Source organism: Lycium barbarum, chromosome 4, assembly GCF_019175385.1.
Source record: "Lycium barbarum isolate Lr01 chromosome 4, ASM1917538v2, whole genome shotgun sequence".
NCBI classification, from domain to species: domain Eukaryota; kingdom Viridiplantae; phylum Streptophyta; class Magnoliopsida; order Solanales; family Solanaceae; genus Lycium; species Lycium barbarum.
Window position 1 is genome coordinate 147,500,255 of NC_083340.1, and position 19,262 is coordinate 147,519,516.

Sequence of the window (19,262 nt, forward strand, 5' to 3'; positions counted from 1 at the left end):
TTATTGTCAACTAGGTAATTTGACCGCGCGAAATGATCTCATTAAGCTTACAGATTTGAATATAAAAAATGATGAAAAAATAAAGATATTAATTAAGAACATTCTAAATAATAAAATTTGACATTGTTAATATATCTCAAGAACTTGTTATGAAAAATTGCGGTCCACAAACTTTTAGATTGAAACATTTTGTCCTAGATAATTGCATTCTCAATATTGATTTATATTTATGAAATAATCAAAAATCTATTTCTACTTTTGTGTACAGCAAAAGTATTAGAATACTCAACCTTAGCGCATATACTGTACTTGTTCTCAAGAATTTCGTCATGTAAAGATTTCCTAAAATCATCACCGACTAAGATTAATAGTAAGTTTAATAAGCTGGACCCAACCACTGATTGGAGTAGAAATTTAGTATTTTTTGAACTAAATATATGATCTTCCAACCGTCACTTTACAATTTGGCTTAGTAGCAGCCTTTCGTTTGACCGAAAAGAGGTAGTAGAAGGTGTAAAACTTGATTATCATGCCACAAAACTATTTTAGAAGCTACAAAACTCTCGTTGTTTCTTACTGCAGAAAAGGGGAAAAGAAAGGATAAAGCATATAAATACCTCCATCAGGCGAATGAGTATAAATTCTCATCCTTTCCATCCTTGAACCAAGCATAAGCAGTTAAAGTTAACTCAGAACAATTAGATGACATACCAACAACAGAGTCCGGAGCCTAAAGGGTATAAAAATACATGATATAAACCAAAAGGAGATATCTAAAAATTTACATACCAAAAGGGGTATAACGTGAGCTGATCCACGTTATACCCCCAAATTTTTTTTCAGTTGTCAGAAGCCATCAACAAAAAATTAAAAAAAAAAATAATTAAATTGTATAACGTGGACAATATATATATATATTGTATAACGTGGTGATGTCCACGTTATACCTTCATATATTTGTAAAATATATTGTATGCATCCACGTTCGGTATATCTTGTTTCCATCTGTTTTCTGTTTGTTCTAAGTGCTCAATTTTTTTGCTACTGTTTTAGCATCCACCATGTGTTGTCCATTACCATCTTGACACCTCCTTCCTCTTTTAATCTTTTAAACATTTATGTACCTTCACTTTCCTATAGTTTCTGACTTTATCACTCAATCTTAGTCTATCCATCTCTGTGTGTTACAAATATTTTGCATTCTCGGAGCTAAAATGGCTTATTTTTGTAGCCATTAGTCCAAAATAGTATGCTTTTTTTTTTTTTTTTTTTACCAAAATGGGTATTTCGTTGGATAACCAACGAAATACCCATACAACATTGTTTCGATGCCGAATGAATTACTTGCATTTCGCTACATGTAGCGAAATGTAACAAATCTTTTTTTTTTTTTTTTGCATTTCGTTCAGCAATTCATGAAATAGGTTTTTTTTTTTTTTTTTTTTTTGCAATTCGTGAAATTAATGAACAAAACTGATTTTTTTTTTTTTCTGCATTTCGTGAATTGATCAACAAATGCAAAATATTTGTAACACACAAAGATGGGTAGACTAAGATTGAGTGATAAAGTCAGAAACTATAGGAAAGTGAAGGTACATAAATGTTTAAAAGATTAAAAGAGGAAGGAGGTGTCAAGATGGTAATGGACAACACATGGTGGATGCTAAAACAGTAGAAAAAAATTGAGCACTTAGAACAAACAGAAAACAGATGGAAACAAGATATAACGAACGTGGATGCATACAATATATTTTACAAATATATGAAGGTATAACGTGGACATCACCACGTTATACAATATATATTGTATAACGTGGTGATGTCCACGTTATACAAATTAATTTTTTTTTAAATTTTTTGTTGATGGCTTCTGACAACTGAAAAAAAAATTTGAGGGTATAACGTGGATTTTGGTATGTAAATTTTTGGATATCCCCTTTTGGTTTATATCGTGTATTTTTATACCCTTTAAGCTCCGGACTCCCAACAACACTACCCTCAAACATGCATATAGTTTCATCACTTTAAGTAAAAGTTAAATGACAATAATAGTAGAGTAACTTCTTCATCAGCGCACATCTATTCTAGACACTAAAGAGAAAAGCATAAAAGGGCCAAATATTTGTCTTAGCTCACACAATATTAAACAGTCCAAAAACAATAGTTAACACTACATCATGCATTTTTTGTATCTCCCTCACCAACTTCATTGTCATAAATGATTAAGTTGCTTTTCTTCCTACTCGTAACATCGTAATCAACATGTTCATCCTCTTCAGAGTCTTCCAAGTTATCCAATGAGACATCGGCAAGTATCTTTAAGCACATATTAATTCATCATCTTCAGTGAACATGAGCTATTTAAAATACCTCCAAAAACGAATTCAATACCAATCAAATGCAAAAATTGATATTGAGAGAAGTGCAGAACTAAATATTAGCAAGCTATAAAATAAAATATACATATAACCGTAAAGTAAGCTATCTAATGAGTACATGTGTTAGATTTCCAAACTCTCAGGCCTTCTATAGGTATCATACTTGGGGCATTTTATTAAAAGAGACTTTTGAGTTACTTATTTAAGAATTTAGGACTCAAGTTTTAAAAATTAGGTAAAAGGGACTCTATCCCCTTAAGTTTTTTTAATTTACACAAAAATCCCTAATTTTTCAATTTACACAAAAACCCAAAAATAAAAGCACTTTTTACCAAAAAAAAAAAAAAATTGTACGTTTTTCTCTTAAAAAATACGCAAGCAACTATTGGTTGCTTAAACAACTCCTTGTTGCTTATACAATAACCTTGTATCTCATTAAAACTAGGTAAACAACTAGTAGTTGTTTAAATAAATAAAGGTTGCTTATAATAAACAACACGTAGTTGTTTAAGCAACTCATTATTGCTTATACATGAACTCAATTGGAAATTAATTGATTGATCACAAATGAAAATTAACTAATATAAAAACCTCGTTTCTTGTAAAAACTAGTCATTTGATGAGTGATTAAATCCAACTTATTAATTTTATCATCAATTAATTGACTATACTAATAGTTTAAACAAAAATTTATTGATCCAGTGATAATGAAATCAATGTTGTTTGATTATATGAATATTAGAACATCAACTTATTGACTTGATAGCAATCAAGTGAATACGTTGATGTTCAACTATTCATATAATCAAACAACATTGATTCCATTATCACTAGATTAGTAAGTTATTGTTAAACAATTGGTAGAGTCAATCAATTTTGCGATCAATTGTGATATTATTAATAAGTTGGGTTTAATCACTCATTGGACGACTCGTTTGATATTTAATTGTTATCAAGTGAATACGTTGACGTTCAAATATTCATATAATCAAACAACATTGATTCCATTATCACTAGATCAATAAGTTATTGTTAAACTATTAGTAGAGTCAATCAATTTTGCGATCAATTGTGATATTATTAATAAGTTGAGTTTAGCCACTCATTGGACGACTCGTTTGACATTTAATTGTTATCAAGTGAATACGTTGATGTTCAAATATTCATATAATCAAACAACATTCATTCCATTATCACTAGATCAGTAAGTTATTGTTAAACTATTAGTAGAGTCAATCAATTTTGCGATCAATTATGATATTATTAATAAGTTGGGTTTAATAACTCATTGAACGACTCGTTTGATATTTAATTGTTATCAAGTCAATAAGTTGATGTTCTAATATTCATATAATCAAATAACATTGATTCCATTATCACTGGATCAGTAAATTTTTGTTTAAACTATTAGTATAGTCAATTAATTGATGATAAAATTAATAAGTTGTACTTAATCACTCATCAAATGACTAGTTTTTACAAGAAACAAGGTTTTTATATTAGTTAATTTTCATTTGTGATCAATCAATTAATTTCCAATTGAGTTCATGTATAAGCAATAATGAGTTGCTTAAACAACTTCGTGTTGTTTATTATAAGCAACCTTTATTTATTTAAACAACTACTAGTTGTTTACCTAGTTTTAATGAGATACAATGTTATTGTATAAGCAACAAGGAGCTATTTAAGCAACCAATAGTTGCTTGCGTATTTTTTAAGAGAAAAACGTACAGTTTTTTTTTTTTTTTTTTTTTTGATAAAAAGTGCTTTTATTTTTGAGTTTTTGTGTAAACTAAAAAAACTTAGGGATTTTTGTGTAAATTAAAAAAACGTAGGGGGCCCTTAATTAAATGTTTATAACAAAAGAAAAGAAAAAAGAAATAGAAATCCCCTTTTATTCATTCCACTCTCAAACAACCCTTTTAGCTCATTTTCCCCTTAAACCTCCCCTTTTATTTTGTTAGTGCCAAGATAACATAATTTAAAATGCATTCATGTGATCAATAAGCTCTTCTCATTTTTATTTTTCTACCGGTTAGTAAATATCATTCACAAAGTTCACAAATTAGAGATCAATAATACATTCGTAAGCAACCTTAATTTTCGAAGCGAAAATATTTTATTTTAAGGATAAGCACCAAGAGTTAGAATGGTCTTCCAATTAAATATATATACCTTTTTTAATGAGGAAATTACCCTGCTATTTAAATCTCTTAAGAATAGTTAAAATAGCATAGACTTGTCTCAACCATTAGAATGAAAATTAAGTACCGATCATGCTTGCAAAAATTTCAATTCGAGAATAATAAGTACAACTTAAATGTTTTATGAGAAAATGATGGCAAAAGACTAACCTGCTTGTGGTTTTGACATATGACGTCGGCTTGATTCGAAAACCGTTTACATTTACCTCAAGCGTTTAATCTTTTAACGCGAGTAGCGCGGAAGAATGTATGATAATTTCATCTAAAGATGTGTAAGTGAGGTAGAGAGAAAAGTTTGAATATAGTAACAATTGCTTCTCAGAGAATACCTTCTATAAGTAATGAAAAACTGGTTTCAGGAAAAGCAACAGTATACTGGCGAATTAATTGGAAGATTATCGATCATAAACATTTCACCTTGTCTCAAGCATTTTGTTTAAATTGAAGACCAACAACAACATACTGAATCCACAACGTGGGGTCTGGGGAGGGTAGGGTGTACGCAAATCTTACCTCCACCTTAGGAAGGGAGGCTGTTTCCGGAAGACCAACACCTAATATTACTATTTCAAGTGGTTAAAATGCAAGACTTTCAGCAGTCAATATCTAAAAATTGAAGCTTCAAGTAGGACGCTGAAAAGTATCACACAATATTATAAATTAATTACACCTAATCTATTATCAAGATAAAATATAATAAAGAAACATTAATGCAGTGGAAAACAGAACAACTAGAAGAGAATCATGACAAAAAATGAGAAAAATGTAGTAACAGAAAGAAAGACAAATGGAAATATTAGTTGGATAGAAAAATATTAGCAAAATATGCATGAGCATAAAATAATAAATTCGCCACTTGTTCATGTTTTTTTTCAAAAATGATGTCCCTGTTTTGTAGTTCTATGAAATTGGGGAAAAATAATGGAACACACAAAATAAGAAAGAAAAGCTTTGGACATTGTACAACCTTAAGGATATCAAGTTGTATTTCAAGACTCAAGGGTAATCACTTCGGCACTTTTGAAGAATATGTTAAATTTTTTTATCGATAGTAGTGCAGATTTAAACTAATCCATATATCCCTAAGCTATTTCAGTTGTTGTACATCAACATTATGGTCCAATAGAATTTAGCCTAAGTATTCACATATAAAAAGCTGTAAAAATATAGGGAAACTACAAACTAACTAACCGTCTTCCTTCCTTCTTGCTATCGAAATAGTCAAGAGCCTAACAAACCTATAAGAGTTGAAGTTAGGAAGAATGAAAAAGCCAATCTAAGGGACGGAGGAAGAATAACAAAATCAAAGTAAATGATAGGATAGCCTGTAGATATTGTGCGTAAGATATACGATAATACTATAGAAAACAATAGTTTCATCAAATCATTAGAGATTTTTCACCTTTTTCGAAGCACTTGTTTAGCTAGCGTTGGAAACTTTTGACTTTTGCTCTTCTTTTAAAAGGTGATGGTTTTTCTTAAAAAAATTGGGCTATTATGATAACAACGTAAAATAAATGGAAGCATAGGAGAAAAAAGAAAAATAAGAATCTTAAACCCCGTCTCTCATCCCGACTTCATCTCTTTCTTTCTTTTTATCATTCTTCACCAAACTTTTCCTCAATTGGTTACTATTTGATTTATCATTCTTCACCAAACTTTTCTACAATAGGTCTTAACTGGTGTTATTTCTTTCTTTTCAACGATCAGAGTAAACAAACCAATTATACATGGACAATAACATATCAAAGTTCCATTTTTGACTTTTGTTTCACAAGTCAGAGAAACTAAATAAAAAAAAAACTGCTTCCAAGAAAATAATAGTACACCATTTTAGCTAACCATTGAGGTGCAACACACAAAGAACCAAAACATTTAAAATTGTTGATGATGGACTCTTGACAAACTATCGAAAGTATAATGATGGAAATCAAGTAACATAAAAATATGTGGAGCACAGGAGCAATTAATTATCATATTTCTGTTGATTTTAATATTTGTTGTTACATCACTGTCTTTCCTTTCGAGCCGAGGATCTATCAAATTAATCTTTCCACTCCATAAAGATAAAATAAGGTCTGCGAATATCTTAATTCTCAAAAAAACTGCTTTCGCTTCATCATTCTCAAAAAAACTTGTGGGATCACATGAGTATGTTATTGTTGCTGTTGTTAAGTTTCTCAATAATATGATAGGTGCATTCTTTCCTGCAAACTCGACCTAAGTCGTTATACAAATAGTTATCCTTTTGGATTATCAGTTACAGTCAACTTCGACCAAATTCCATCTGTCAGTCTATTCTAAGGCCAACAAAGTATTGAGGAAATGACAATACTCGTTGTTACATCATCATGACGCAACCATTACGTGTGACAAGCTGTGAATAGACTACGAATTCTTCCACACAAAAGATTGGGCAACGTGTCTCCATTAAAATGCTCATGTAATAATACAATATGAAACGATTTTTAGGATGATGTTATAATTGGCCAATGTGTCTCCAAACACGTATTGATCCTCAAAATTCAACTTTAGCCTCTAGAATTGAAGGATGCACTCAAAATTCCTTTGAAAATAATGTCAATTGGTTTGCGATTCACAATGGTGATAATAAAGCATAGTGTCAAAGAGTACAGAGATATAATTGTACTTACCTTCAGATCTTTCTCAACCCTTTCTCCCATGGTGATTTCTTCTCTATGCAACTGGAATTGAAGTTTATGTTTCATAGGGGTTGAGTTTGTTCTTCGTTGATTACACTGTAAGAGAGTGACACAGATATTGTTTTGAAACGGGATTGGAAGACGCTACGTTTCATAATTATGATGAAGTTGTAACTGAATACCATTTTTTTTATATAATAATTAAGTTTATTGGGTTTAAAATAGAGGAAAAGGCCCAAAAATTTGACAAAATAGATAAATCTATTTCCTCATCAATGAGAGGTGCCACGTGGCGGTCTTGTGCCCTGCTTTGTATAATTATATAGATATAGATTTCTTTATTTTTTCTTCTCCAAAGCAGTATTGTATTTTTCACTATGCATAGTAATTTATTTCATCAAGAACTACTACATATGATTTGCAAATTAAAGCATATAACCGAACGTCACATGATTTCTCTTCTATTACTTGAATTGTAAAGTTGGAATTATTAGCAAAAGCTGTTGTTCTGCCATAAATTCTTTACCCAAATGATAGTTTTAAATTTCATTCAGGAAGGATTTTCCATCACTCTGGCCAATTATTAAGAAGAGTCTAAATGGCTCGATTGTTTCCAGACCTCTCCTGTTCTTATTAATACATAAACAAGCTTATTTAAGATTTTCAGTTGCTAGACTTATAAATATCTCAACTTTTCACTATTTTTTAATTATACTTGAAAAAAAAAGGGTAAGCTTAATGAGGTCAATCATCACTGTGCGAAGCGCAGGTAAATTACCTAGTTGAGTTAATAAATGAGAGAGTCAATAAAAGTTACTCGGGCGGAATAACCCAACCTAGCCAATTCTCACTAATGTCTATTCTCTTTGTTTGTGTTTTTTGCCATTTGTTTAAGTACCTAATAAAAAATATTCTTTATAAAAAAAAATTAAAATATACAACAACAACAACAACATACCCAGTGAATCCCACAACGTGGGGTCTGAGAGGGTAGAGTGTACGCAGACCTTACCCCCACCTTAGGTAGGGAGACTGTTTCTAGAAGACTCTCGGCTCAAGAGAAAGCATAAGAAAGGTCAGATACGGGCAAATAAATCAAAGCAGTTATGAAAATGAAAACAATGAAAATAAATAAGCTATTATAAACCAACAAATACTCGCGGAAATGAAGAGACAAGAAACTATAGAGCAACACAGCTACCCGTAAGAAAGGATAAACGCGACTACTTACTAGCCTTCTACCCTAATATGAGTCCTCCATACCCTCCTATCTAGGGTCATGTCCTCAGTAAGCAGGAAATGCGCCATGTCTTGTCTAATCACTTCCCCCCAATATTTTTTCGGCCCACCTCTACCTCTTCTGAAACCGAAACTGGCCAACCTCTCGCACCTCCGCACTGGGGCATTTGCATCTCTCCGCATCACATGCCCAAATCATCTCAGCCTCGCTTCCCGCATCTTGTCTTCCACTGAGGCTACCCCAACCTTGTCTCAGATGACTTCATTCCTAATCCTATCGCTCCTAGTGTGCCCACACATCCATCGCAACATTCTCGTTTCCGCCACTTTCATCTTCTGAATATGAGATTTCTTGACTGGCCAACACTCCGCCCCATACAACATAGTTGGTCTAACCACCACTTTGTAGAACTTGCCTTTAAGTTTCGGTAGCACCTTCTTGTCACACAACACTCCAGAGGCAAGCCTCCATTTCATCCACCCTGCACCAATACGATGTGTGACGTCATCATCAATCTTCCCATAAATAATTGAAAATAGTTATAAAAAAATTAAAATATCTTTTTGGAAATAGTTGGACAGGGTTTTTCATGGGACTGTTTGGGCTAGTATCAGAGCAAGTTTTAGATGGGCTGAACTGGGGCGGGTCAAAATGAGTTGAGCCAATAAATAAACGGGTAATTAATATCTAAACTCGAACGGGTTGCGTAGATCATGTTTTTCTTAGCTAATCTTACCGCCCCTAAATTATAGCATACTCAAGAAGCATATGAAGGAAAGACAAATGTGACTTGGAGGAGATTTTATTTTTATTTTTCACCTTAGCTTGTCTGTGAAACTTAAATTTACAAGTTATTACTTGTTCAAGAAACCAATAAACAAAGCAAACTAGGCGGTTCGATCAAAATGAATTCTTGTTTTGACTAAATAGATATGGATGACTTGATAATTTCTATTCGAATCGACCAATCGAATCCGATATATTTTCCACGTTCATAGGAGTGCGTTTATGTTTCTGCTTTACGAATATGATTTTTTTTGGGCATTTCTAATAATATATGGTTGGATTTGAAGTTTCTTAAGGGCAACGACTAAATGTGAATTTAAGAAAAAAAAAGTGTCTAATTGTTGGCAGCTGTACCCACCATGCTAGAAAGTGGCTTAATTGCCTAGCTAATTAGCCTATTATTATAATATTAAAACTATAATATACTTTACTTTTCTAGAATGTTTTTTCTGTAGTGAAGCATATTCACGTGATTTATATAAATACGCTCATGTGAGTGCACATTATTGAACATCTTGATCAAAGGAATACATCTACAGTAATGGTTACGGCGATCCAGAATATATATTTGCCCCCTTTAGTTTCAATCCCCTAAAATAAAATATATGAATAAAAATTATCCGCATCGGGTGTCTGCACCAAATTATACTTATTCATTATGATTAATTCATAAATTAAGATTGAAATATGTAGTAATTAACTACTATTATTTGATGATGAAATTATATGTAAAAACATGTATCATATATTTATTTAATTGATATAAATATACCGAATATGTTTTAGTCCTTCCCTAGTTGTCATCGTCTTTTTAGTCATACAAGCAGTGACTGCATTCTAAAGTGAAAGATATGATTCAGGTTTCCTTTTTGTTTTGATTTATTTTTTAGTGTTTTTTGCTTTTTGTTTTTCTAGTTAACTGATAAATTTAACAACAGAATTATCTACGTGGGATATGATGAGATGAATGAGATCTCTGCATTCACAGGTTCAAGACTTGGGAATGGAAAAACTTATGATAGGAACCGCTTCTCCCTTTATAAGCCTACGTGCGCGAAGCTGGATAAGTCAAGCCATTATGTTGCAAATACCTGATTATACTAAGGGGTCGTTTGGTACCTTACATTCCAAAAATGTAAGTTCAATTTTGATTCTAAGATTTTTTTTTAGCCATCTAGTGTTTGAACTCACTAGCCGATTAATTTAAATTTGTGTTGAGGGACCTATAAGGGAGAAACGTTTCCTATAAAAAGTTTTTTTCATTTTTAAAATTCGAATCCGTAATCTCTAATTAAGAAAAAAGGAATCTCATCTATCCCACCACATAATACTTTTATTCATTCACTTAATCGGTAAGCAGTTACCGAGAAAAGGACAAAAATGGTCCCTTAACTATGATAGTAGGTTCAAAATAGTCCCTTAACTATGCACTTAACGGTTTTAGTCCTTTAAGTTTGTTACAAGTTAACAAAAACGGTCCCTTAACTATGAGAGTGGGTTCAAAATAGTCCCTTAACTATGCACTTAACGGTTTTGGTCCTTTAAGTTTGCCATAAGTTGACAGTTTTAGTCTCGACAAAATATTCATCGAACTCTATTTGTTAGATTTGACGAGAACTATGAAAAAAAGAGAAAAATTAGTGAGAACTTTAGATCGGTCAACTAACTCGGGACAAAACCGACGGACGTAAGTCGGTTATAGGAAAAAACTGAGGAAAAACCTACAGACTTGATAATGTCAAAAAATAGTGTCTCGGAGCACAAAGATCGACGGATTCTGTCGATTAAAATCGAGGGAGTCCATTCGCTAAGTAAAATACACTAGATTCGTTTTTACTGAAAATTAGAGAAAACTAAATACTTCCAGTGTAGTGATTCTTTTTATTTAAATAGTTTCCGCGCATTTTTCCTCAAAAATAACTGATGGACTTCCGTTGGTTTTCGTAAAAAACAATAAAAATTAAAAAAAAAATAGTGTCCCTCGATTTTATCCATCGGTTTCCGTCCATCGTTTTTTTCACTTGTTTTTGGTAATGACAACTTTTTTAGTTTCTGCTATTTCTAATTTATTTCTAAAGTCTAGTGTATTTTATTTAGTCGATGGATTCCCTCAGTTTTTATCGATAGAGTCTGTCGGTCTTTGTGTTTCGAGACACCATTTTCTGACATTATCAAATCGTTAAGTGCATACTTAAAGGACTATTTTTAACCAACCCTCATAGTTAAGGGACCATTTTGTCAACTTATGGCAAACTTAAAGGACCAAAACCGTTAAGTGCATAGTTAAGGGACTATTTTGAACCTACTCTCATAGTTAAGGTACCATTTTTGTTAACTTGTAACAAACTTAAAGGACTAAAACCGTTAAATGCATAGTTAAAGGACTATTTTGAACCTACTATCAGTAAAAAATCATTTTATCCTTTTCTCGCAGTTACCCGATTGAAAAGATAAAATGAAATAAAATTATAAAAAGGACAATAGAATCACGAGAAAGAAATTGAAAGGGGTCATAAAAGGCATCACAAGAGTACAAGTTATTGATGACCTACCAAGTACCAACAATGGTATTATAATTGGCTATACCTGCAAGAAAGTCTAACCAAACAAATAAAAAGTGTACTCCTCTATTAATGCTCTTTTCTTCCTAACTTTCTACTATACTTTCTAAAACTCCATTTAATACTCGGACAAACACACACACACGCACAAAAAAACCACATATTCATCAAAATCCAAGAAAAAAATTAGCAAAAACTCATCAAGAAAAAGAGAAACTCTCTCTCTCTCTCTGTTTTTTTTTTGATCTCTATGATTAATTTAATGTTAATTTAGAGATGATGAATCAAGAAGAAAGATAAGAATCTTGAATCAAGAAGAAAGATAAGTATCTTGATCCGAATAGAAGCAAGAAGATGAAGAAGGAGAATATTGAAAGAAGCAAAAGGGAAAAATACCCTTTAATTTCTTATCATGAATTGCCAGAGTACATGAAGGATAATGAGTTTATTTTGAATTATTATAGAGCTAATTGGCCTCTCAAAGAAGCGTTTTTCAGTATTTTCAGTTGGCATAATGAAACTCTTAATGTCTGGACGTAAGTATCTCATTTCATTTTTTTTTTTAATTTTGAGCTCAACTTCTTTACACTGACGATCACTACAAAAAAATTGAATAGGTTTGAAATTCATCACTGATTTGTCGTTAAATGGCTTGTAGCTAAACAATTTTTTTGATAATTCGCGCTGAGATAGAATTAGCAATGAATTTTGTTGATTAGCTAACATTTGATCGCTAATTCATGTTCTTTTAGTAGTTGATGTAAAATATTTTCACTGTCAAGTTATTTAATAGTTAATTATAGGTAAATTCTTTGATAAACACTAATTTATAATATGAAGAAATGGTGATTACCCTACTATTACAGGTTAAAATTCACTGATAGAGTCGAGGAATCTTTACACTATCAGCATACATAATTCTTTTTTGTTTTTTTGTTTTTTTCTTAATTTAGATTTTTTGAATAGTTGAAATAATTGTTTGTTTGCAGTTTATTTATCCGGATTATTTACAATTTTTTTTTTCTAAACGGGATTATCTTGCTTATTTTCCAGGCATTTGATTGGATTTATTCTATTTATGGTATTAACCATAGCTAATGCAGAGCATATATCTCAACTTGCTGATTTTATGACTATGTTTATCCGGTATGTGCCATTGTGCCTAATTCTGCTTTTCTCTTCTTCTTCTTTTATTCTCTTGGAATTTTGTCCTCCTATATTTTTTTGAAATTGTTGATCCTGAAAGAATAAAAAAGTCTTTTCAATAAATAAACTTTACTGTCTAAAAAAAAAGTGTTCTTTTATTTTTATTTTTTCACTTCATTATGAGCAAAATTTACTCAACAAGCTGCATTTTTCTTTTCACTCTTTCTACGTAGTTTTGCCTTTTCTTTTAAATTCCTTTATGTTAGATTCCTGTCCACAATGTCCCATCAAGAAATTAGATAGCGTTTAATTTTGACAAAAAAGACTAAAGTTTGACCTTTGTGATGTAACAGCCAAATGCAGCACCAAGAAAAAAAAAAGAGATGATAATAATAAATTAGGACTTATGATGTGGTAAAAGTTTCACCTCAATAGACTTACGAATAATTGGAGCCCGCGGCTTAAATAACACAAAAAATAGAAAGTTAGAACCAAATTAGTACAAAAAAAAAAAAAGAACATAAATAATAAATTCGTGCGTGAAAGAACCAAACTGGAAAAACGCAGTCTTGGCCTTTCACGCACGAAATTCGTGCGTGAAAGGACCAAAGTGGCAGCCTTGGCCTTTCACGCATGAAATTCGTGCGTGAATGGGGTGATCAGATATTGACCCGACTTGTCGAACACCATGAGAATCAGAAATCAAGACCTCCGATGGGAGTGCAATATTCGACCTATACGGGATACCCAACAGTAACCTTTTCAGAGAACCACCGTAAAAGCTTAATCCCCAAGTATAAGCTCACTTTGATTGGGAATTTCTTCCATAGGAGGCCAAAAATGAAAGAAATCCGAGTTGATTTCAGTGCAAAGAATCCTCTGAACGGCCAGGTGAAGATTAGGGCTTGCACTTGTCGACAAATATTACTTTGTTTCACCAATGAAGAGGATTACTACACTATTTTGTACAAGAAATCACTCTTCGTTGCTGGTGCCGTCATGCTGATTTCCTGGTCCCCAGATTTCCACCATGAAGTACTGAGTACTTTAAACCAGTTTGGTTGCATCTACTGTTTTTATAATGGCACTTCTTCGAATGGGAAGCTCCGTCATAACTGGTGGCTCCCATGGGAAAAGCTGTGTCTATTGCATGTTTATGGTTTTTGATTTTGCATAAATATGATATCTGATTTGTTTTTATTTACAGTTTATCACACATGTTTGTGTGAGGATACCAAGGCCGTGTTTAGCAAGAGGTTTTGTCTAGTAGAAGACTTACTACATCTTTACGCCGCCTCTGTAAATGTATGATCACCACATTCACGCACGAAAAGGCCAAGGCTGCGTTTTTGCACTTTGGTCCCTTTCACGCACGAAATTCGTGCGTGAATACTACTTATGTTATTTTTTTTTTTGGTACTAATTTGGTTCAACTTTTTATTTTTTGTGCTATTTAAGTCGCGGATTCCGAATAATAGTCACCCACTGGGGCTGTGATGGAGCGATAAAGTACGGCTCCATTCTTCACTCGAAATGAGTTCAAATTGTGATAATTGAATCGCATTTGGTAGGAGCGCTTTATCCTCATAAAAAAAACTTGGGTCATTCACACTCATGCCCCTATTTTGTGCTAATCTTTAATTTTGGTTCTTTAAAAATAACTTGTGTGATATAATAATGCGAACATATAAACTTATTCCTCGCGAAAAAAATAGTGATTCCTGCAATATCTTCAAAAACTTTCAATTACAAATTCGGATTAGTTGGACCCCCAAGAGATAACTAGCTAGAGGTATTGAGTTCGAACTTTGAGAATTAGGGTTCTTACACCTATTGGTGCAAATTCGGATTATAGTCGGGGCCAAGCGGTAATCAAAAGTCTTGGGTTATAGTCTCGAGAATTAACACTACAAGAAAAGACACCAACTCTTTTGACAACAAAAATAATATAGTTGGCAAAATTCAATTTTGACAACAACTTAGTTTTATTGTTATTTATATGATGAATTTTTTAAAAATAATTTTTTTTTGTTGCCATAGTATGGACCGTTCAAAAAGTACTTTTGGTAACAATAAAAATATTATTACAAAAAATATTTTTTACAACAATAATCTATCTATGATAACAAAAGTATTTTTATTGACAGATGTCATCTTTCTTGTAATGTAAATCTCCTTTAATAGGTAGCCCTTTCTCTCGTAAAGGAACATCGTGTGATCACAAAGGAGATATTAAATACCCGAGGGAAATCATAAAAAGGAAAGATAAGAGTGACTTAATAGGCTAAATATTATATTCCCTTTGATATGGCCAACTTTAGTACGTAAATGAAACCTTTTATTACACCAATGAAATAAAGACATCTAGAGGTGGTCCATTATTTTGATGGATGAAATGTCAGGTTAAGGTATTGCTGGCCATCAAACTCTCAACTACCTTCTTTAAATGTGCACATTTATTTCCACTGATATTTTCTTGGTCGTCATATTCTAAAATGGCACGTATAGGTTTTTATTATTTGCCTTTTGAAATTTTATATATATTGCTTAAGAAAAATATTTACGTAATAGCTTTAGTTATACGAGTATTTATCTAAATTATCATTTAATCTTTTTCACTAAATTAATAATTATTGACCTTCCCTTGTCCTATCCTTCGGAGACTGAAAAAGACCGCAATTATTGGAACAATAAGGATAAATTTGATAATAAGTAAATAACGTCTTATTTTTCTAAAACGTCAAATATCTTGAAACAGATTCCTCAATGTGGCTGATACTTGTGATAGGAGATAATATGAATATATATATATATATATATATATATATATATATATATATATATATATATATATATATATATGCTTGGCTGTTGTTTTCAATTAGCGCGATTAATAACAAATTAACTTAAATTAGAGTATTGATTTTCATTTAAAACTGAATTTAAATTTGACATTTTGCAGATTCATTAGAAACCACTTGAGTTAATTCTGAGTACTATTAGTTTTCATTGTCTAAGAAATAAATTTTGAGCTTTGATTTTCTTTTCTACAGGAACATTCCGACGAATGGAGATGCAAACATCTCTAACAATTCAAAGGTTTTTTCCCAGGTGAGTTATTTGTTGAAACTTTAAGTATTATTAATTAGTAGTACATTCATGAACTTTTAAGTTATTTAACTTCTATATACCGATAGTAAAAAGAAAATTTTACACTATTCAGTCGCCTAGAAGATAATTGGGTAACATCCACAATAACTAGAACTAGTTACTTGAAAATAAAGCAAGTAACTCGCTATAACACGTCAACTACACCAACAGTGTAAAAATTCTCTAATACTAATAATGTATATAAGTCGAATAATCATTTCGAAGTAAAGCTTAAGTTTTGTGAACTGATAGTGAAGATTCTTTTACCGTGTCGATTAAATTTACCTATACTATCAGATTACTTTTCTTAGTAAATTAGATACGGTAAAATGGAAAATAAAGCAATAATATGCTATAACCGGTTAACTTGCATGATTTGTTATCATACATTACAAAAACAATAGGAATTAGATTGAGCTTGTCGCTAATATGTCATTAAACAGTCAGTAGCTAATACGATGTTCTGATAATTTGACGCTAATCCGTCGTTAAATAGGACAAGCAACAAATTTCTATTGTTTAGCAACAGAAGTTATCCGTCGCTATTTTTTTTTTTTTTTTTTTAAATGATAAAAATTCTTTACATTATCAGTGTGTCCGGCTTTGTCTTACAGGGAGAAACCAGGCTAATTGACCAACACTTACAAATGGACATTACATTATCACAAAGTGCAAAAAATGAAGCAACTTGGCCATTCTATGTATTCTTAGCTGGTGCAATGTTCTGTCTTTTATCAAGCAGCATTTGCCATCTCTTCTCATGCCACTCACAAAAATTGAACCTTTTCTTGGTCCAAATGGACTATGTTGGCATTACGATCATGATCATCACATCCTTTTTCCCACCAATGTACTATATCTTTCAATGTTCACCACTTTGGCAAATTGTTTACCTCACTGGGATCACAATCTTGGGAATTTGCACTATCATAACTCTGCTCTTCCCCATGTTTTCGACTGGAAAATATCGATCATTCCGGGCCGGGCTCTTCATGTCCATGGGGTGTTTTGGCATCTTTCCTGCAATTCATGGACTTGTGGTGAACTGGAATGATCCTGTGAGGAATGTCACACTTGCATATGAATCTGCCATGGCATTGTGTTATGTAATAGGGGCTATTTTTTATGTTAGTCGAGTACCAGAGAAATGGAGGCCTGGATTGTTTGATCTAGTTGGTCATAGTCATCAAATATTTCATACATTTGTTATTTTTGGCGCATTGACACACTATGGTGCTGCAAGGATTTTCTTGGACCACCGGGCTCGACTAGGATGTGATAATAGATAGAGGACGAATGATGCATTTTGATATAATGTGTTAAGTTTGATACATGTAAGACCAATATATCGTTATGTATGAAAAGCTATGTATGAGAGAGAAGAATCTAGTGCAAGTTCTACGGTATTTGGTTGAACTTAATTATTGCTTTGGTCCGAACTAAGCGTACATGAGCTAAAAAACTAACACATATATATATGATAAGATCATACTCATTCTGAATCAGTTTACTACATCTTTCAATGTTCACCACACTGAGGCAAATTGTTTAACTCACTGGGATCACAATTTCGGGAATTTGCAGTATCACAACTCTAATCTTTCCCGTGTTTTCAATTGGAAAATATCGGTCGTTTTGGGACGGGCTCTTCATGTCCATGGGTTGTTTTGGGCTCTTTCCTGCAATTCATGCACTTGCGGTAAAGTGGAATGATCATGTGAGGAACGTGCCTATGAATACGCCATGGCATTGTGTTATATAATATCGGTTATTTTTTTTATGTTAGTCAAGTATCAGAGTGGAGGCCCGAATTGTTTGATCTAGTTGGTCATAGTCATCAAATATTTCACACATTTGTTATTTTTGGCGCATTGGCCCACTATGGCGCTGCAAGGATTTTCTTGGACTATCGGCTCGACTAGGATGTGACAATAGATAGAGGGCTAATGATGCATTTTGATTTAATGTGTTATGTTTGATTCATGTAGGACCAACATTTCATTATGTATGAAGAGCTGTGTTTAGTCAGAGATGAATCTAGTGCAAGTTCTATGACATTTGTTCGAACTAAGCATCCCTAAGCTAAAACAACTAACATATATACATATGATAGCATCATACTCATTCTGAATCAGTTTACTACATCTTTCAATGTTAATCACAGCAGTACATTGTTTACCTCACTCACTGGGATCACAATCTTAGGAATTTGCAGTATCATAACTATGCTCTTCCCTATGTTTTCGACCGTAAAAAACCCGTCGTTCTGGGCCGGGCTCTTCATGTCCATGGGCTGTTTTGGCCTCTTTCCTGCAATTCATGCACTTGTGATGAATTGGAATGATCCTATGAGGAATGTCATACTTGCATATGAATCCGTCATGACATTGTTTTATGTTAGTCGAGTACCAGAGAAATGGAGGCCCGGATTGTATGATCTAGTTGGTCATAGTCATCAAATATTTCATACATTTGTTATTTTTTGGTGAATTGACACACTGTGCTGCAAGGATTTTCTTCGACTATTGGACCCCACTAGGATGTGACAATGGATAGGGATTGATGCATTTTGATACAATGTGTTATGTTTTGATACATATAGGACCAATATTTTGTTATGTACGAAGAACTATGCATTGCCAAGGCAGTTTTAGGGTAGATTTTACATGTTCAACTGAATTTATTATTTTCGACTCGAATATTATGTACGCATATACAGAGAAAAATTAAAATATCTACAGACAACTTGTTTTGAAGTGAATACTGTAAATTTTAGATAGACTGAAACTTAAATTTCTGAGGTGGTTGCATTTGACACCAGCTGACTCTGACAGTAAGGTGTTGGGGGTAAAGCTATGAGAGTGTTTGACTAAGCTTATAAGCTGGTCAAACTAGCATGCGAGCACTTTTTAACTTATCTACGTGTTTGGTAAATTCTAAAAGTGCTTATAAGCCAAAATAAGTAATAATTGATAAGTTGGTCACCCCGTAACTTATGCTTTAACAGCTTATAAGCACATTTGGTTTGACTAAACCTTTTACGATTTTATCCCTGATATTTTTCTATAATTCCTAAAATACCTTTTCTTAAAATAAAATTTCTAACCCTCTCCATGATTTCACTCCAATGCCTG

General features: G+C 32.5%; 1 protein-coding gene across 1 annotated transcript; it reads left to right on the forward strand.

Moving 5' to 3' along the window:
• Positions 1–11,835: 11,835 nt before the first annotated feature.
• Positions 11,836–17,563, forward strand: LOC132636960 (heptahelical transmembrane protein ADIPOR1-like). Its single transcript, XM_060354075.1, has 4 exons — positions 11,836–12,368; positions 12,886–12,978; positions 16,032–16,089; positions 16,743–17,563. Exons 1-4 carry the CDS (start codon positions 12,187–12,189, stop codon positions 17,415–17,417), a joined length of 1,008 nt encoding a protein of 335 aa, XP_060210058.1. The 5' UTR covers positions 11,836–12,186; the 3' UTR covers positions 17,418–17,563.
• The last annotated feature ends 1,699 nt before the right edge of the window (positions 17,564–19,262 follow it).